Raw genomic sequence first — 19,930 nt, 5'->3', positions numbered from 1 at the left:
TGTACTGTACGCCAGTAGAAAGCTTTCAGTTCGTGAGGAAGCATACAGTGAACCAGAAAAGGAATGCGCCTGCGTAGTTTGGGCGGCGCAGAAGCTAGCTTGCTATATCGCAGGTTCAAGATTCACCATAGAGACTGACCACTGTCCCCTCACATGGCTGCAATCCATGTCTACGAAAAACGGTGGTCTTTTGCGCTGGAGCTTGGCTCGATCTTCAATAGTACAGCTTCGATATTTGCTACAAGAAGGGTAAGCTTAACGGCAATGCCGACGGTTTGAGTCGTTGCCCCTAGAGTAACGAAAGCCTCATGCTCACCCGGGTTTCCGTGGCATTTTTACGTTCGTTCATACGTTTTTCCGAATCCATATGTTTTTCCGAAATGAAGCCGATTGTTAGCTGATTTTAATAACCACGTCTTAACGCTTTCAAGAAATGGCTGTTTTCAGTGTTCAGGGGGGAGGACGCGCGTAGGGAATGGGAAAGGTGTAGCGGGTTTTCTGTTTTTTTAAAGCCCGGTGTGTCTTGGGGGAGGGTGGCCTTGTGCTCGCTGCTTTGTGGTTGTGGGTCCGGCACTGTTCTGGGGTGATTGCTTGCTCACGCAGTAGACGAAAAGTTGCGAGACCTGCTTGCAAGACCAATTTCACCGGACCGGACCAGGAAGAAAAGTCACAAGAGCGCCACGAGGAATGATGACCACTTCCAAGAATCTACCTGCTACGAACTAAGGGTTCGTCAGCTCTAAGGGGAATTCTGCTACCGAAACGCATATCCCTCGTACAGCGGCTGCAGGCCCCTACACGTCGGGATCTTCCTCCCCCGCCGGAGATGTTGTTAGGGTTGGCGTCTGACACCACCTGTTGAAAGGAATTTCAATCGACCATCTCACCCTGCCTCGTCGAAATGAGGCGTGACTTCGCCTGCTATTGTGGGCGTCCTGATCCACGTGCAGAAAGAACTTTCTGTCACCCGCCCTTTTTCCACCAGGCCTCATCGAAATGAAGCGACTTTCTAATTCGCCATGACCGTTTCGAGTGTCTGCCTGTCTGCCGGAAGCCCCGCAGTATACAGGCCTCTTTTGTGTGTGTATGTGTGTGTGGGTACGCGAGTTTAGAGAGACCCTTTTCTCGAATTGGACCAAGAGGAGAAGTTCCACGAGCCCGCAACGCGCAGAAGAGGCGGAGAGGCGTCTACAATTCCAGGAGGCGGGACGACTTCTTCCGTTCAGCAGGCTCGGTATAACCAGAGGAGGGGCCCTCTTTCTGTGCTGGTCCCGTGACGTCGACGGAAGCAAGATCCCGCCCACGATTGTAGAGAGCCTATTTAAGGGGCTCCGAAATGTACTTTTAATCACTTCATGCTCCTCTCATTTTCTTTCATTTACCTTTGAATAAACCGAGCAAGTTATCGCACTAGAAATCGTCTCGCCCTTGCTTGGTCGCCATGGTCTACCGGATGCCTGCAGCCCGCCGACAACGCCACGCTACCCAATAAGTAACGTCGGTCGAGCTTCGATAGCCAGGTGCCGCTACTTCTCGGCAGCAGTACGATACGCTACCCTGGAGTACGCAACAATACCCTACATGGCGATCCAACCACTGGGAACCTCGGATTTTCCCGGACGCTATCGAGGATACAGGAAAGGTATTACTCTCCGCCGACATCGCCCGTTACGTCAAGACATGCTGAGACTGTCAGCAACGCAAGACACCACCGACAAGGCCAGCGGGATTACCACAGCCGATCAAGCCTCCTTGCCGACCTTTTCAGCATATCGGGATGGATTTGTTGGCACCATTTACATCAGCATGCGGAAATAAGTGGATCGCCGTGGCGACGGGCTAGCTCACCCGCTTCGCTGAAACTATAACGCTCTGCCAAAAGGTAGCGCAGCCGGAGTGGTGAAATGTTTTCTCCAGAACATCCTGCTGCGACATGGTGCGCCAGAAGTCCTCATCACCGACAGAGGAACGGCCTTTACAGCAAAGCTAACCCAAGCCATTCTGCAATACAGCCAGACAAGCCAGAGGACGACGACTGCCTACCACCTGCAGACGAATGGTCTCACGGAGCGCCTGAATAAGACCCTCGCCGACATGCTAGCAATTTACGTCGATGTCGAGCACAAGACCTGGGATTCTGTTCTGCAGTATGTAACCTTCACTTACAATACCGCGGTGCAAGAAACAACACAGATCACGCCGTTCAAGCTGGTTTACGGCAGGAATCCGACGACTACTCTCGACGCCATGCTGCCGTACGTCTGCGATGAAGTGAATCTTGACGTTGCCATTTATCGCCAGCGTGCTGGACAAGCTCGACAGCTTGCTCGCCTGCGGATCAAGAACCAGCAGGGGACCGACGACCGACACTACAACCTTCGACAATGCTACGTCGAGTACCAGCCCGGCGACCGTGTTTGGGTTTGGACCCCGATTCGCCGAAGAGGACTTAACGATAAGCTTTTACGCCGCTATTTCGGACCCTACAAAATCATTCGACGCATTGGCACACTCGAATATGAGGTCATACCAGATGGCATTTCGCTATCACAGCGGCGCCACACACGACCTGAAATAGTCCATGTTGTGCAACTCAAGCCATTCTACCAGTACTAATCAACTTTGAGACTTTGTGTGGCTGACGTTTGAACTTTTTTCTCTTTCTTTTCGTTGTTTTGTTACTTTTGTTTATTAAATGTCCTTTGGTGTTTCACTCTCTTATATGTTTGTAGCATCGGGACGATGCTCTTTAAGAGGGGGGTATTGACGTGTACTTGTTCATCTTTATCGGGTGACCACGTTTCACCACCTAACAACTGTTATCGCGCAGCGCAGGACGCGCCTGCATGTATCGGAAGTTTCTGGAATGTTACCGATGGTTCCATCCGCTGTCTGTCGCCGAACCTTGCGTAATATCTGATTTCATGTATGCATAACGCGAATGGCGTAGAACTTTATGGAAGACACGTTGGTCCCAGCGATTACTCTGGAACATTTGACGACCGATGTATAAAAAGCCAGCGCACTTGACCCGCTGATCAGATTTCCAATGATCGCCGACTGTGTTCGCAGCTATCGTAGTGCTCTAAGTGTAACTTGCTTTTGTGGGCCCAAGTTCGCTCAATAAAACGCTAGTTCCACCATTCACCGTTTTGCTTTCTTCACCGGCACTACCACGTGACACTATATAGTGACATCGCAGATTTCTAACGTACAAGTTTCATATGCTTGCACCATTTTATCTTCCAGAAAATAGTTATGAAAATACCTGAAGTTGAGCTTTTGGTTTCTATAGTGACAGTGCAGATTTCTAACATACAAGGTTCACATGTTTGGGCTATTTTATCTTTCAGAAAATAAATTAACAAAAACACACAAAGTTGAGCTTTTGGTTTTTTTAGAATGCAGCATAGTACTGGTTAATCAACAAGTTTAACTACATTGACAAAAAGTCAATATGTCTCAAAAATCTCATGTTTTGTTTGTGTAATTTTTTTGTATAACCAATACACTGCTCACAATCAGACTGGCATGTTTACCATTCCAGCCTAACTTTGTAGTGCTCCTTATTAATGTCGCCTTATTCATTTTGAGCACACTTCAGGGAGAATCGGCGCACAGGGTTTAGAGCAGGGCTTTAGAGCGGCAACTCGGGGTGAGGAAAACATGAAAAAGCAGGTGCGCCACCAACTGAGCCAGTAGAGATATTTGCTAGACGTACTTCATCAAGCATGTCTCTGTTTGCCTTTTACGTAAAAAAAAAGTTGTGCATATGCATTTAGCATTATACACAGTATGAACAAAAGGCAGGTGCATCTAAGTAAATGAGTATGAACTCAAGTATGGGGCCTTGCTATGCCATCTTCGTGGCTATGAATGCAGCCAATTGACATCTCATCACTGTAAATAAGTTGAATCCGAATATAATGTGGATATAATCAATTATTGGATATAATTAAGTACAAAATTGTAACTTTGTCAATAACATTAGCGCAAATGCTTATAACAAATATTGGATATAATGCAGGTATTTTTCTGTCACCTGCGACTTCATTATGACAGGTTTTCACTGCACATAAGGTTGTGTAGCTTCAGCGTCAGTACTAAATCAAACCAGATGTGCAAGTCAACAAAATGGGAAACCCACCAGGCCAACGCTTCTAATAGAAAAGACAAAATGGCCATGGAAAACAAAAAAACATGCCCACATTTTGTGCAAAAGAAAAAGTTTTATTTACAAGCATGGCATCACTACTTTCCTGCATTCACAGCAGTGTTGGCTTGGCACAATACAAAAAGGAGTCTTCTCTGTCATACACACACACACTTTTTCCTTGATATACATGTACACATATATTTATAGATACCTCCGTGTCACGTCAAGACATTTAAGATGTTAGTAATTTACATAGAAATGTGAAGGAAAAATCTGGGTGCTCACACAAGCAGCACCTCAGGTTGTTTTGTGCCATGATTGGAGTACCTATTCATCTACAGTCAAGACTCAATATTAGGAAGGCAAATACAACAAAGTAAATAAACCTTTTCTTGCCGATATCACTGTGCTACGAATGTATGCTTACAGTGAATTCTGGATATAATGAAGGTATTTCCATGTCGGATGCGACTCCGTTCTAATTAGGATTTACTATCATGCACAGCAATGGAGCTCTATTATTTCTACGATCTCAAAAGATAAAAAAAAATATTCTACTGCAAAGCACATTATATTCTAATAAAGTACTGACAAATATTGGCTAAAGTTTTATGCCGACCACACTGGGATAACGTAAGCTGATGGTGCAACTTGCGTAAAGGATTGGCTTTGGTTTTGTCAATGGTGATACTAAACTTGAAACCATGCAAATTGGTGGATTGCATGTTCAGTTTTGTATTGTTTTGCCCTTACTTATTTTTTATATTTTTTTATTTATTCAGTACCTGCATCGCCAACAAGGCATTACAGGAGGAGGCATTTCATTCGAAATGCAAAAGCTTATAGGAAGGGTATTTATAAACACAAAGCATGGTAAGGAGCATCAACAGATGTAATTAGTACATCAGGTGGAAGAAAAAGATGTCCAGGCGCATGCTGTCTGGACAAAAAAAAAAAAAAAGAATACCGGAAAATGTCATCTTACCACAGTTTTTTTCACTTCACACACTACAAAGGCTAAACAAAACATTTTTCCAACTGGCTTTGGGGTGCAAGCTTTACAGTTGTCCACATCTTACAGTCTAGACCTTGCAGTTTTTCAATATTGCTCTTTCAAGGCCATGATCATATTGTTCACTTACTTTGCATGCCTTCAGTTAATGGACAGACTATAAAGAACTATGACTATAAATATTCTCTTCGCAAGCATAAGATGCCATGTTGCAGAGCCAATTTCATATCAAGTTAAACTTTGCATAGCTCATAACAATGTGTACCACTGTCAGCAAAACACATAATTGTTTTGTTCTGTCTTGGAAAATCTAGCATGTCGTAGACTAACACACACAGAGGAGAGCAAAACCAAGTGTTTTCTATACATGTTTCTCAGTATCACGCTGAAGCTCTGGTGTAATAGAAAATTCACCAATTTGCCAAAGAGTGTGTGTTACTGAACTATGAGAACATCTCATAACTTGAAAGAGAAGTAAAATGCCACAACTATGCGAGGTGTTTGTTCAACACCATTTCTTGAAGGGAAGCTGAAGAGTTTTCCAGAAAAAATGAGTGAAGAGCTGAACGTAATGGTGTTCAACCCTCCGAATTCGAATATCGCATCGAAATTGAGCGAAAGAAAGCGCGAACAGATTTTGTTTCAACGAAAAGTGCAGCAGCTGGCTCGGGCAGCTCGCGCGCCTCGTTTCCGCCTGTGATTGGTCGGGCGCCTTGTGACGTCAACATTGGTGTTCGTCCGGACCGGCCGCTGCCGCCACACGGCTGGGTGCAATGGTGCAAGGTGGTTTGGCGCTGTGGTTTGGTGAGACGGTAATGGTAAATTTCGAGAGCTTGCGTTTCTCTGGGGAGTTCAGCGTTGCTCCCTACATGTATACGTAGCCGGCCTCTCCAAGAAGCAAAAGATGCTGGTAGCAAGCAGTACTTTCGACACGAACGAAAGCGAAGTGTTAGTATCTCCTTGTGTTAGAAATGTTCTTTGGTAAGTATGTTTTTTGCAAAGCTGATATTCAGCGATCCAGTGAGTTCGTTTCCGGGCAAACTGTACTGTTATGTTCCTGCATGCCTCCTCGTGGAATGTAAGCAGGGATGCGATCGTCGGCATTTGTGTGCTGCCCCAAAGCTGTCGGCAATCTACACAGATGGTTTACAAGTGGGAAAAGTTTTCCAGCTCTTGTAGGACGTGTAGTGACCTTCATTAGCGTGCAATCCACACGCTACTCGTAACCAGAGCCGTAAAGGCGGCGAATTCCGTCAGCTAGGTGAGACAGCCGATTTCTTTCTGTGCACGAGCAGGAGCGCAGCGGCCTGGCGTGTGCCGGCTTTAAAACATATGCAAACTTTACATTTGCGCTGCGTTATGGTAGCTGCATGTAGGCTGTTTCACAACACACATGCGAATAGAAAATTAACAGCGGTTTGCGACCAAACCTGCGTCAAGGCTGGGAGGTGAACATGTACCTTCCGTTCAGCGTGCTAACACGAAGGAGCTAGTAGTAAACCAAATTCCAGGTTTGGACGAGTTCGTGTATTCATAAGGTCTTCCAAGACCAGTTACCATCCGTCCGCGCGCACCCGTCCTGCCTTTGTGCGTTCGTTGCCCCAACCTTTTCGTGCTGCGTTTAGAAAGCCTGCTAACAGAAAGTCGTACTCTCACTCATTTATGCATTATTGATAAACTCAGGTAGTAATCGTCGTAACGGAAGTAGTTAGAGCACAGCACTGTCGTTCTTGGGCGCCTGAAATTCTTTCGATTCACAGCAGCCTCCAACTTAGCTGCAAGCTTATTGTCTTGCGGGGAGTAATGGAACATCATAGCGGCCGCTGGTGTTCGTGCAACCGTATGCTGCACAGAATGCCGGCATGATCGGCCCACCACTTCAATTGATGCTGCGCACGTCAACTACCACTCTACATAGACACAAACAAAGGAATGCAGGCTCGAGCGAGGCAGATTATGACGGCACGCACGCAGAAACAAGCGCAGTCAGGCACGGTCGCGCAGACTGCGAAGGAGCGGAACACCAGAGCTGAAGTCACTACGCCGCGGTTTCCAGTCTCCGCTAGCATCGTCAGCGTCAGCAGCAGCACGCGGCACTCGGCGGGGGGCGGAACGACAGTGCAATTTTACCCGCAATTACGTCGTTCCTAAGTGAAAAGTTTCGTCCAAAATTTTACGTGCATGGTTTATAAAGTTCCCACATCAGTATATGAGCGTCTTATTGAATTCGACAGACTCTTCAGTTTCCCTTTAATGAGCACTCAGAGTGTCTTTGTGCGCAAAAAAGAAAGAAAAAGAATTGTGCTGGCACATTATGCTAGATTCAGTTAAAACTCGCTGAGACAGCACGGCACAATATTTATGGATGGACTTTCTTTCTTCAGATTGGCTTTGGCTCGGATGTGTTGTGTGTCACGGTGTTGTGTGTCAAGCTTTCAGTGTGAAAGCTTTGGAGCTCTTCTTCAGCATTCAAAGTGCTCTTGCAGATCATTTAGACCTATTGTTTAATGTGGCATCACATGCTTCTCTTTTCTTACAGTAGTCGTGCTAATCATGGAGCTGTTAAAGGCATCATACACAAGTTCTTAAGAAATTTTGGATTGAATGGTAGTGCAAGCATTGTGTATTGTCATAGATGATGTCAAGTATGAATACGGCCTGTGTCATACAAAAGTATTTTGCTAGAAAGTACGTAAATAAAATTTTAAAAAAATCGAAAAGCTTGCTAAAGTTTTATGTTTAGCTGCAACTGTATAGGCAGCGCTGTGACTTCCTGAGTTAATATGCACAGCATGTGAAAGCCTTTACTGAATATTTTAGGGGTCATTTTTGTTCTGTCTTTCAAGGTGCATCTGAAGCGCCAAGAATGAAGAGATTTAGCTCAGGGACAGCTCAGCCACACAAATACAAATGAAACATGAAATTGTTCTCATCCGAAAACTTCTGAACTGAATAATTCCGCTGAGGTAACTTCCAGTGAGTTTTAAAATGATCTCCAACTTTCTAAAACTTAAGCTCTCAAAGCTTTTACGAAAGCTCTTGAAAACCTGGAAATAAAAAAAAATTCAAACATGAAGTTTGCAGGTGTGTAATTCAGCACCAAAACAGGTATCACAGTTCTGTAAGCTAGGTCCAGTAGAGACCTTACAGCAAACAAACAAACATGATGCATTCATGTGAAATTGTTTCCGAGTTCGCGCGAGTCTTGCAAATCATAGGAGCCACATGCCAGACCAATATGTACCAATTCCGAGTGTTTTGGAATCCCCCAATAGATACACTGCAAGCATATGCGTATGATGTACGTACATCTGTAAATTTTTTTTGCTTATGCTGGAATCCCACTGCTAGTACAGCACACATCTTTCATCTCAAAGCATGTCACACACCTGCATTGTAAACTTTGCTGGTCCTATGCTCACTGCAACCTACGGATAGTAAACACAAGGTCCAGGAAAAAATAATATGTCATCCAAAGTACAGAACTCGCACGTCAAGTTCACACAGCACATGCTCTACCAAACAAAGCAGTCCTGCAATTATTGAGCAGCATAGCTTTTTGGGCTTGCTGATGCATGATTTGAAAAGCAACGAATAGCGTGCAGAGGACAAGAGAGTATAAACCAGTCAATCAACAGAACAATCAAGAGGCTACAAGAACGCAATTAGTCATCCTGATGTCCTTCAAAAGCCTGGCTTGTAATCAGCGACAATACTCTATTTCCCACAGATCTCATCCATTACCTGAGTCAATGCATTGAGCTTCTAGAACAATCATGGTATAGTGTGCGTGAAATAATATAACCACAGTAAACAACATAATTACCTTTTTGGATTGTGAAACAAGGAGCTGACTTTTTTTCTTCTTCCATAAGATTACAAAAGATCATTATGAAATTTTTTGCGTTCATATGTGGAACACAATCTAAACTAGAATTTATCACTTCTACCGCTGATTAGACTGATTAGTGGCTATAACCCAACTATTTGAACAAACTCAACAAATTTGCTGGGTCAGTTTCAGTTTGGTGTAGCAACAGTTACAGATGATATTGTAAAAAGCACACAAAAACACACGCTGCGCTCTGCTCTAGGTTTGGGAGCAGACTGTGTGCCCTTGCATAAAGATACGGGTCATACTGAGACTTTCTGTATGTGCATACAAAGATGCACAGATTTAATTTCGCTCATACCTGCACATGGAATTAAGAATGCAAGCACAAACTCGTTCAACAACTTGGCTTGGCAAAACAGCTTGAAGGTATGTGATAACAAGCATATCCCATGAACATTTTGCACAAGACAAAAAAAAAAAAAAAAAAAATAAGGATAAGCACGCTGGGTGATGCATGCTTCCAGAAGAAACAAGGACACAGAATAAGTGCAGGCAATGTAATAGAACACATGATAGGCTCATATCTGCCTAGTTTTGCTGAATTGGAAGTCTAGCAGCTTAATTGCTGATTTAACGTTAAATAAAGTTTGTTTTTTTATATCGTCATTACCACTCAAATATAGTTTCAACTAATATAATCAAAATAAATACAAGTTCAAATGTAGACTCAAACCTTGGAAAATTTTATACCGAAACAGTGCATTTATTTATTGTACCCTCAGGGTGGAAGGATTACAGAGGAGTTACAGCTGTTTCATTTGGTAAAGAAAATAAAGCCTAGAACAAAAATAAGTTTTCAATTTTTCCTTTTAACATTTTTAACCAACATCTATATTCTGTGCCACCATTTCTGTCGAGAAAATCACCTGCATACGTACATCAGATATGTAATCAGTAGTTAATGTAAAAATTAATACATACATATATATATGTGTGAGTCAACTTAATATTGCACATTATATAGAATAAAAATATTACCTGGACTTATTTAGTGCCACAGTGGATGGGGGGTCACATACTAAAAATGCTCGTTCCCAAAAATATGCAATGACACGTGAAAGAAAACAGACTTATGCATAATTTGATGACTAGAAGGGAAAAAAGCAGTACTTTCTTAGCTTGCAAGCATGACACTTCTTGGCATGTTATGTACATTTAAGCAAAGCACAACAGTGCAAAAAACACACACGCTTAGAGATTACATCCGCTGCTTCTTTAAAGCAATGTTTCCCATCCTGACACACACGCACGAGGTGCTCGTACAGAACTTCAAACACTTTCTCTATACAAGAACGATGCAGCATAGCTTTGCAGTTTTGCGTCTCAGCATTGCATCCCTCAAACTTCTAGGTGAGAATGGAAGGAAATTACTCAGCTACAGAAGATGGAAATAGGCTTTGGTATTTGCTCACAATAGCACAATGTGCATTTGGCAGCGAAGCTGCGGTAACTGCTACAGGATATGTTAATATGAAACAGTACCAAATGCTCCATAAATAACGGCCCCAAGTTTATGCTCACATTTCACATATTCTGCAGTGCGCATAGCTTAACACTGCACACCACGTGCTCGTTTTTACCCAAGCAAAACAGTCGTGATGCCAGGCGAAAAGATGCCGATTTTGCAGCAATAGAATGGTGATGCCACTTCAGCGTAATTGCCGAACACGACCCATGCCACATTTCAGCCTAGCAATGACAGACAAAAAACAAAATTGGCATTGTATACAAGGAACTCAGGTGGTTTCTGAAACATCCATAAATCATTTTTACTCGCTCAGTGAGCTTAATATTTTGTTTTTGTAAAACATGCTACATGACCAGGTGAGTTTTCATAGAGCTCTGGACTAAACGACAGACAGCATCACAATTCTGTTCAAAATAAAAACATTTTGTTCGACAAATGCTGCGGACTAACGCATCTAATCTGAATAGAGCAGGCGAATAATGTGCCTAAACATGGTATTAAACTGGTGCAGGCTACCTTTTGTATGAAGTCCAAATGATGTGGTGATCTAGCATAAAGAGTGCTTGGTACTTATGAAACATTCAGCATTTAAGTTGGGCGCTGTGCAGCTAACAGAACAGTCAATGGGCTGCAACACTGTGTCAGGCAAGCAAAAGCAGCAAGTTAATGTGGCACAAAACTTTGAGCCACTGTGCACTCGTCAAATGAGCTGCACAAAATCGATGCTTCACAGGTTGGCCCCTTTGGAGCAGACGTTGTTGGCTGCAGTTTAACCCTACCGTGGACGAGCAGGGTTCTATCCACGTGTTTCTGGTAAAAAACAGCAAAGTAACAAGCTGAGGTCATTTTTCTAGCCATGCCATGGTTTCGTTTCAAGCGCTTTGTCATAATTTGGTAGATGGCAGCACAGAACCCGCGGGGCAGTGTAAGCAGGAGCGAGTTGTATTCTGGCAGAGACAGTAAAATGTATTGGTGACTGCACGTTTTCAAAAATAATTTGGACACTTTTGGTCAGAATTTGGGATAATAGCGTTACATTAAAAGAATTAATGGTGCCAGAAACCTTACCTTAGTAGCAGGTATTGGCAGCATTCAGTGGAACAGAACATGTCATAAGTCACAGTGTTTCTTGAATTTACATAAAGGAAAAGTGTCACTGGGATGTCACGGCCAGTACAAAAATGTTGCACTGGTGGGGGACCTTGACAAACACATGTTGCATAATTCCTGTTTGAATAAGAATAAATGTCACCAGAAGACAAGAAAGTCGGTAGGATGATCCTTCATCCTGCTGCCTGTCTGTCCTGGGACAATCACTTTCGGGGATATAATCCCCGTCACGAGACTTTGTGTCACTAGTGCCACATACGTTCAGCACCTACAGACAACAGTGCATGCCTGGCATTGTGCCAGTAACGCTGTTACTTGTACATCCTGATGCATCTGGCACGAGTCACATTAAATCTTGTCAAGTTTCTCACTGTGCTTATTGTTTTCAAGTGTGAACCAACTATACTGGAAGCAAGCAATGCTAGTGCACAAATGCATGCCAAGCCTGATACTGAATGTAACCAAATATCCTGCAGCGCCATGCTCCATTTACTTGAGGTGCCACCTGTACATCGAGCATGAATATAGTCAGCCATGGACTTTGCTCCGATGATTAAACCTTTGGGCGCTTCAACAAAGGTGCTCATCTAATCAGCGCAACTGTCGTTTTCCGTGTACATATTTCTGTCAAGCAACTGATGGACGTCGGGGGTATGTGGACCGTCCTTTGTGAGTTCATCACTTTTCCTGCAAGCGTGAGTTTGATGTAAGGAAAGCCTAGCGCCTCAATATCATACTTACTAAAATCTAATAAAACACCATATACCACTAGGCTGCCCAGGCACACAAGATCTTTCAGGCAAAGACAAACAAAACCAGCAGCACTTTTCCCACGCTTGTTGACAAAACACAGTTTGTAAGTACCGGCAAAAAGACAGTCACTGTTGCCCATGATAACTACATGGATCGAAAGATTAAAAATTGTTGCATATAGAAGTGAATCCTTATGCTCTGAGCTTGTCAATAGCATTTGCATCAACATGAAAGTTGTTTCTCAACACTGGAATAATTGGCCAGCCACCAGAGATTGGTGGCCAGCCACCAGCATTGTGTTATAACTGAATTTTTTTCTTTTGTCCGACATGAAACTTAACCAATCAATATCTACACAAAAAAAGCTCTGGGAAATCTTTCTCGGAAAAGTTCATGCCTTTATGTTTTACCCTTGTGACCATTGTAAGAACACTTCATTGTGAAAGAATGTGTGCCCTAGCAGCAAATCACAGTTGATTCTTGGCATAATTAACGAACTAGAATAAAATGAAGCAAATTGAATTTGTTTCTCGCCAAAAATGTATGAACTTGAGTAAAGGTTAGGTGGTGCTGGCCCAAGGTACACACACATGATGATCTCTCCGTGCTTTCATTTCACCAAGAATGCAATGCTGACTGGTGCTACCCCTTCTACAGTACTATTGTGGATGAACGAAATATAGAGAGGGCAATTCGTACATCAATAAAAGAAATTCAAGTTTTCATTTCCAGATTCCAGTTGCGGGTACCATCCTCGTTCAAAAACAAAAAAATGTGTACCTCACATCAAAGTTCTAATCAAGCACAGAAATATGTCCCATATCTTAAGCAGAATCTTTTGAACTTGATGTTCTGATATGAATGTTTCAGCCTGAGTTAAACTTTTTCAAAATAGTGCATGTAGCTTTTGTACCATACCATAAAATTTCCATTGAGACTCTGGCTGTAATGTTAATAGTAGCAGTAAAGCCTGGCATGCCAATGTTCGAAAAGGCCCAATAAACAATCCATGCACTGTATACATCTGACACAGCAGTGTGAACAAGGCAAAAAAAAAATTAAATCATGGGGTTTTACGTGCCAAAACCACTTTCTGATTATGAGGCACGCCATAGTGGAGGACTCCAGAAATTTTGACCACCTGGGGTTCTTTAACGTGCACCTAAATGTAAGTACACGGATGTTTTCGCATTTCGCCCCCATCGAAATGCGGCCACCATTGCCGGGATTCGATCCTGTGACCTCGTGCTCAGCAGCTCAACACCATAGCCACTGAGCAACCACGGCAGGTTGGTACGAGCGAGCAGACTTGGAACCTGTGGCTGGTGGCAGGAAGATTGATATCAACAATTAATACCACAAAAGCAAGAGCTAAGAGCTTTTGTGAGAAACACTACAGAGATAGAGAGCACACACTGTTATGCTTGTGCATTGTTTTTGCTGCATGAGAGAAAATTGTTTAAGTAAAGGCCGCGAAATTGCACCACAAGATTCAGTGAGGGGTTCTAACATGCTTATGTGCAATCTATAAACTGAGCATGTGGGCATGGCCACTCGGACGGTACAAGCAGATAATGCGAAGACACCAGATTCAGACAATGTCCCTTGCTACCAGCACACATGTCAACTGCCACGCTTCATTCATCCTACTAGAACAACCGGTCACACAAAGAGTGCAGTGATTGATTTGCAGTAGCATGGCGTGGATGTCAGAGAAACATGCTACAACGTGGCACCTGTTGCTAATGTCAAGCAGCAATCAAAACTTGTCTTACTCACAAGCAACACGATAGGAGAACTGCTAAAGCTCCGGCAGTAAAACTCCAAACACACTGCAGATTATATACTGAACACTTCAGATTCATTTCAGGTGTTTAACTACTAACAAGCATTCATCTATTGACAAATTTACAAGCACTCAATGTTGTGGGAACGCACAGCTTGGTTCCAGTGCAGTGGAATGTCTAGCGTGTGAACAGCGGAGCAGACGACATGTGGAGCATGTTTCTAAAGCAGACAATGCACAGTTGTCTGCTCCTCCATTGATGCAGTGTGGATGCTGTTCTACAGCTCCATTTTGGCAGAGCAAAGATCTTTGGGATGGACAAAGCAGAGCAGACGATGCTTGTGGCAGATGCCATGCAGATGCCACTTGGCGGCTTACTTATAGCCAGTGTGGCTTGCTTGCACCCACGAGCTCACTTGCTGAACAACAGGTGCTGGTTCCTTAGGATGTACTCGGTGAACTGGTTGATGTGGGTAATAGAACTCAGCGAGGCTTGCTCCTGGCGAGACCACAGTAGGTTTGGGCCAAAGACGATCGCGAGGTTGGATGCAGTCATTTTGTTCAGATCACTCCGGTCTATCACCTGCACAGATGGATCGGAAAGAAAGCACAATGAAAAAGTGGCACATGGCTTACTTCAAAAGTGATGTGAAGCATATTTGCATAGGTCGGTGCACTCACTCATGAGTGCACTCACTCATACTCATTTCAAAGGCGGGAGTGTTCGCCTTTATGGTGTATGCATTATGCATGATTCAGCGAGCATCTCGAATATAGTAATAATTTCTATGGTTTTACTTTCCAAAACTACAATATGGTTAAGAGGCACGGCACAGTGGAGGACTCCGGATAAACTTTGAACACCTGGGGTTCTGGCATTTCGCCCCCATCGAAATGTGGCCGCGGCGGCCGGGGATCGAACCCGTGTGATCAAGCCTAGCAGTGCTACTTTTCAAATATAATGGTGCTTGGCAGAACCACAAGAACAGTCTCAAACGATAGCACAAACACAAAAGCAAACGGATTCTGCTCAGCTTAACGTAAATTCTAGGGTTACAGGTATTCTGGGCTGTTGACTATGTTTGTGATATTTCAGCCAAAAACTGCTTTGGCATCAAAGTGAAATAAAATCTGGAATATGTTCCAATTAACGAGTTTCTTCAGGCCTGAAAAAACTAAGCACAGAGACATATCTCCTCATCCCAAACGCCTTGCAGCTGTGCTTCCTTTCGTCACTTGACACTCGCCCTCCCAGTTTCTGCGCTTGCTCGGGAGGTGTGGAGCAGCTTGCATATAGTTACGCAAGTTGAGACATTAAATAATAAGTTCTGCAGCTTTTGCTTGTTTTCGTCGTATTTTATATTGTGTAATACTTGATAAACAACTTGGGAGCACTGTTAACCTGATCGAATCAGGTGATTTTTGTGCATTTCAGGAGCATATCTGCGTTTGTTCGTTTATTTTTCTGTTGCCGCATTGTCTCGGCTCTCTGCTGCTTGTCGAAAGTGTTATGAAGCCAGGTCAGTATCTCCAGCCCTGCGAAACTTGCGCATACCACATTGCTGTAATTTATACAGTTTTGTCATGTTCTCGTCATTTATTGTGCGAATGGCTCTTCCGCTCAATCCTCGTTGCCAGGCGGGCCAAGGGTGGAAAAATATTTCAATTCCTGCAGCGAAAAGAGTACGGAGTGAATGCACTCAAACAGGTGGATGGAAGTCGCGTAGCGTTTATTCTTTTAGGAATACTGCTGATCTCACAAGAAATTGTTGCAGGGAGGGCATAAATATATATCAACATCATCATCATAATCATCATCATCAGCCTGGTTACGCCCACTGCAGGGCAAAGGCCTCTCCCATACTTCTCTAACTACCCCGGTCATGTACTAATTGTGGCCATGTTGTCCCTGCAAACTTCTTAATCTCATCCGCCCACCTAACTTTCTGCCGCCCCCTGCTACGCTTCCCTTCCCTTGGAATCCAGTCCGTAACCCTTAATGACCATAGGTTATCTTCCCTCCTCATTACATGTCCTGCCCATGCCCATTTCTTTTTTTTTTGATTTCAACTAAGATATCATTAACTCGCGTTTGTTCCCTCACCCAATCTGCTCCTTTCTTATCCCTTAATGTTACACCCATCATTCTTCTTTCCATAGCTCATTGTGTCGTGCTCAATTTAAGTAGAACCCTTTTCGTAAGCCTCCAGGTTTCTGCCCTGTATGTGAGTACTGGTAAGACACAGCTGTTATACACTTTTCTCTTGAGGGATAATGGCAACCTGCTGTTCATGATGTGAGAATGCCTGCCAAACGCAGCCCAGCCCATTCTTATTCTTCTGATTATTTCAGCCTCATGATCCGGATCCGCGATCACTACCTGCCCTAAGTAGATGTATTCCCTAACTACTTCCAGTGCCTCGCTACCTATCGTAAACTGCTGTTCTCTACCGAGACTGTTAAACATTACTTTAGTTTTCTGCAGATTAATTTTTAGGCCCACCCTTCTGCTTTGCCTCTTCAGATCAGTGAGCATGCATTGCAATTGGTTCCCCAAGTTACTAAGCAAGGCAATATCATCAGCGAATCGCAAGTTACTAAGATATTCACCATTAACTCTTATCCCCAATTCTTCCCAATCCAGGTCTCTGAATACCTCCTGTAAACATGCTGTGAATAGCATTGGAGAGATCGTATCTCCCTGTCTGACTCCTTTCTTTATTGGTATTTTGTTGCTTTCTTTGTGGGGGACTACGGTGGCTGTGGAGCCGCTATAGATATCTTTCAGTATTTTTGCATACGGCTCGTCTGCACCCTGATTCCTTAAATGCCTCCATGACTGCTGAGGTTTCGACTGAATTAAATGCTTTCTCGTAATCAATTAATGCTATATATAACGGTTGGTCATATTCCACACATTTCTCTATCACCTGATTGATAGTGTGAATATGGTCTATTGTTGAATAGCTTTTACGGAATCCTGTCTGGTCCTTTGGTTGACGGAATTCTAAGGTGTTCCTGATTCTATTTGCGAGTGGAGGTATTTAGTTAAGTGTAGCATGACAAATGTAAACGTACTGCAAAATAGAATAAGCACGAGATGACATGCATAACCAGGAGAACGAAGCCGATATAAACGGCTTGCTCATATGAACACTTTGCGCCTTTCATTTACCTTCTTTTATTTCATGCGATGATTTTGCTTTACAAGACCGTAACCTGCGCTCTGCTGTTCCCTTCTTAACATGAAAGTCAATTTACCAATTCTGTATGCTCGCCGGTTCGTACATAGCAAATATACTTGCTGATCAATTAATACATAGTTGTAATTACATTATGAAAAGAGAACTTACAAGGACGTAATTTTTCATGTTTTATTGCCATTCAAGGCAATAGCAGGACTGATATTTAAAGTTAATAGAAATATTTGCAGTGCATCAAAGGTGGTAATTTAATGCAAACACACATACCATCGTCATGCACAATAAATGCTTGTGACATGTGTACTTGTCTTTATCGGGCGACACGTTTCACCGCCTAACTAATGTTATCGCACAGTGCAGGACACGCCTGTATGTTTCGGAAGTTTCTGGAATGTTATCGATGGTTCTATCCGTTGTCTGTGACCGAACCTTGTGTAATCTGATTGCATGTGTGTGCAACGCGAATAATGTAGAACTTTGTGGAAGTAACGCGGGTCCCAGCGATTACTCTGGAACATTCGACGAGTGATGTATAAAAGCCGACGCGCTTGACCCGCTCATCAGATTTTCGACGATCGCTGACCGTGTTGCCGCTATCGTTGTGCTATAAGTGCAGCCTGTTTTTGTGGGCACAGGTTCGCCCAATAAAAGTTGACTTTGGTTTTCGCAGTATTGCTACTGTGTTGTTCAACGTCACCACCACGTGACATCTGGTGGAGGTGGTTTTGGTTCATGTACCGGACGCCCCCGACAAGACATGATCCAAGACCGGACCACAAAGAGAACACCAACGTAGTCCCCGACCATCGAGCAAGCCGCCGTCTTCAACAGCTGCCCCTGGAGCACGGACTTCTACCTGAGAAGACCAAGAAGATTGCGGCCAAGGCAACCCTAACGGCAGCCCCAGTGTCCTCCATCGTGCTGCAGCAGCCCAGGGAGCCTCCGACGTTTCGCGATTCAACATTAAAGGACCCAGAAACCTGGCTTGAGACGTATGAGAGGGTCGCTGCATTTAACAGTTGGAACAGCGACGACAAATTGCGACATGTCTTTGTCGCATTGGAAGACACTGCCAGGACGTGGTTCGAGAACCGAGAAGCCACCTTAACGACCTGGGACCTTTTCTGAAGCGGCTTCCTGCAGACATTCACAAGCGTCGTACGCCGAGAAGGAGCCCCAGCACTACTACAAACCTGAGTGCTGCTACCTAATGAGACCACCGCGATTTTACAGAAGAAATGAGCCGCCTATTCCGCCACACCGACCCGAAAATGTCTAAAGAAAAGAAAGTCCGCCTACTGATGCGTGGTGTAAAGGAGGAACTTTTCGCCGGAATGGTACGAAGCCCACCGAAGACTGTCTACGAGTTTCTTCGCGAGGCCACTAGCATCAAGAAGACACTGGAAATGCGGAACCGGCCATTCAACCACCGCACGACCTCGACAAGCTTCGCCGGAGTTCAGTCACTGGCCACCGACGACCTGTGTGAGACTATTTGAGTGGTTGTGCGGGAGGAGCTACAGAAGCTGTTCCCGTCATCACAGCCTCAAGTGGCTTCGATTTCCGACGCCGTACATGAGGAGCTCCAACAACTCGGAATAGCCCCTGAATTCCCGCAGCCTCAGCCGCAAACGATGACATACGCCGCTGTAGCCCGCCGTCACGTTCCCCCTCCGCGCCCAATCAAGGGCCCAGTGACGACACAGTTCCGTCGTCCACCACGACCCCCGCCACCAGCACACCAAGCCGTCACCCCACGCGGCATCTGAAGGAAGACTGACGTTTGGTGCGCCCCCGACCACTTTCCGCTTTGCTACCACTGCAGAGAAGCCGGGCACATCTAACACCAATGCCCATACCGGGAGATGGGACTCCGAGGTTTCACCATTAACTCACCACGACCACAGATTGGCGAACAACCTCACGATATCGCCGACTACCTCACCGCTACTCAGTGGAGCCCTCGACGACCGTCCCGTTGCCGTCACCAGGCCGCTACCTGTCGCCGCAGCGCCGACCATACACTGGCCCAGCGCCGGGCTGCTCTGCAAGCCCGTATCAGGAAAACTAAAAGCAGCAACCGATGGAGATGCAGTTGCTGTTCGTCGAACTGACGAAGATCCTCCACCGCCGACAAAGACGACGAAGAGACCATCCCGACGACATAATAATGACACGCCGCCATCATGACGAAGTCAGGAAGCCAAGACTACACCGACGAAAGACGACTTGACGTTCCAGCTTCAGTTCAACAAGACGCAGCCGCGATCCGAGGCCAAGACCCAACTGCAACGCCAGACAAACAACCACCGACCTCGACATGCTTCTCGACGGCCACGCAGTCACCGCCTTAGTAGACACAGGAGCCGATTACTCCGTCATGAGTGGACTCATCGCCACGCAGTTGAAGAAAGTTAAAACTGCATGGGAAGGTCCTCAAATTCAAACCGCTGGAGGACACCTCATTACGCCGACTTGAATCTGCACGGCAAGAATTGCCATTCATGACCGGACTTACCCTGCCACCTTCGTTATCCTCCAACAGTG

The 19,930-nt window shown here is 44.6% G+C and overlaps 1 protein-coding gene across 3 annotated transcripts in view; it reads right to left on the bottom strand.

Annotated features, from left to right (window-relative positions):
• Positions 1-4,209: 4,209 nt before the first annotated feature.
• Positions 4,210-19,930, bottom strand: part of RhoGAP68F (Rho GTPase activating protein at 68F) — a 229,681-nt gene continuing 213,960 nt past the window's right edge. For all 3 annotated transcript variants that reach the window (XM_050168775.3, XM_050168776.3, XM_050168777.2), the window contains one exon: positions 4,210-14,763. In XM_050168775.3, coding sequence (XP_050024732.1) covers positions 14,593-14,763 — 171 coding nt within the window. In that variant the 3' untranslated portion in view covers positions 4,210-14,592. The remainder of the gene's footprint in view (positions 14,764-19,930) is intronic.

The sequence above is a fragment of the Dermacentor andersoni genome, chromosome 10 (assembly GCF_023375885.2).
Source record: "Dermacentor andersoni chromosome 10, qqDerAnde1_hic_scaffold, whole genome shotgun sequence".
In the NCBI taxonomy this organism is placed as follows: Eukaryota; Metazoa; Arthropoda; class Arachnida; order Ixodida; family Ixodidae; genus Dermacentor; species Dermacentor andersoni.
The sequence above is the reverse complement of the archived record's forward strand: the minus strand, read 5'-3'. Positions and strand labels throughout refer to the sequence as shown.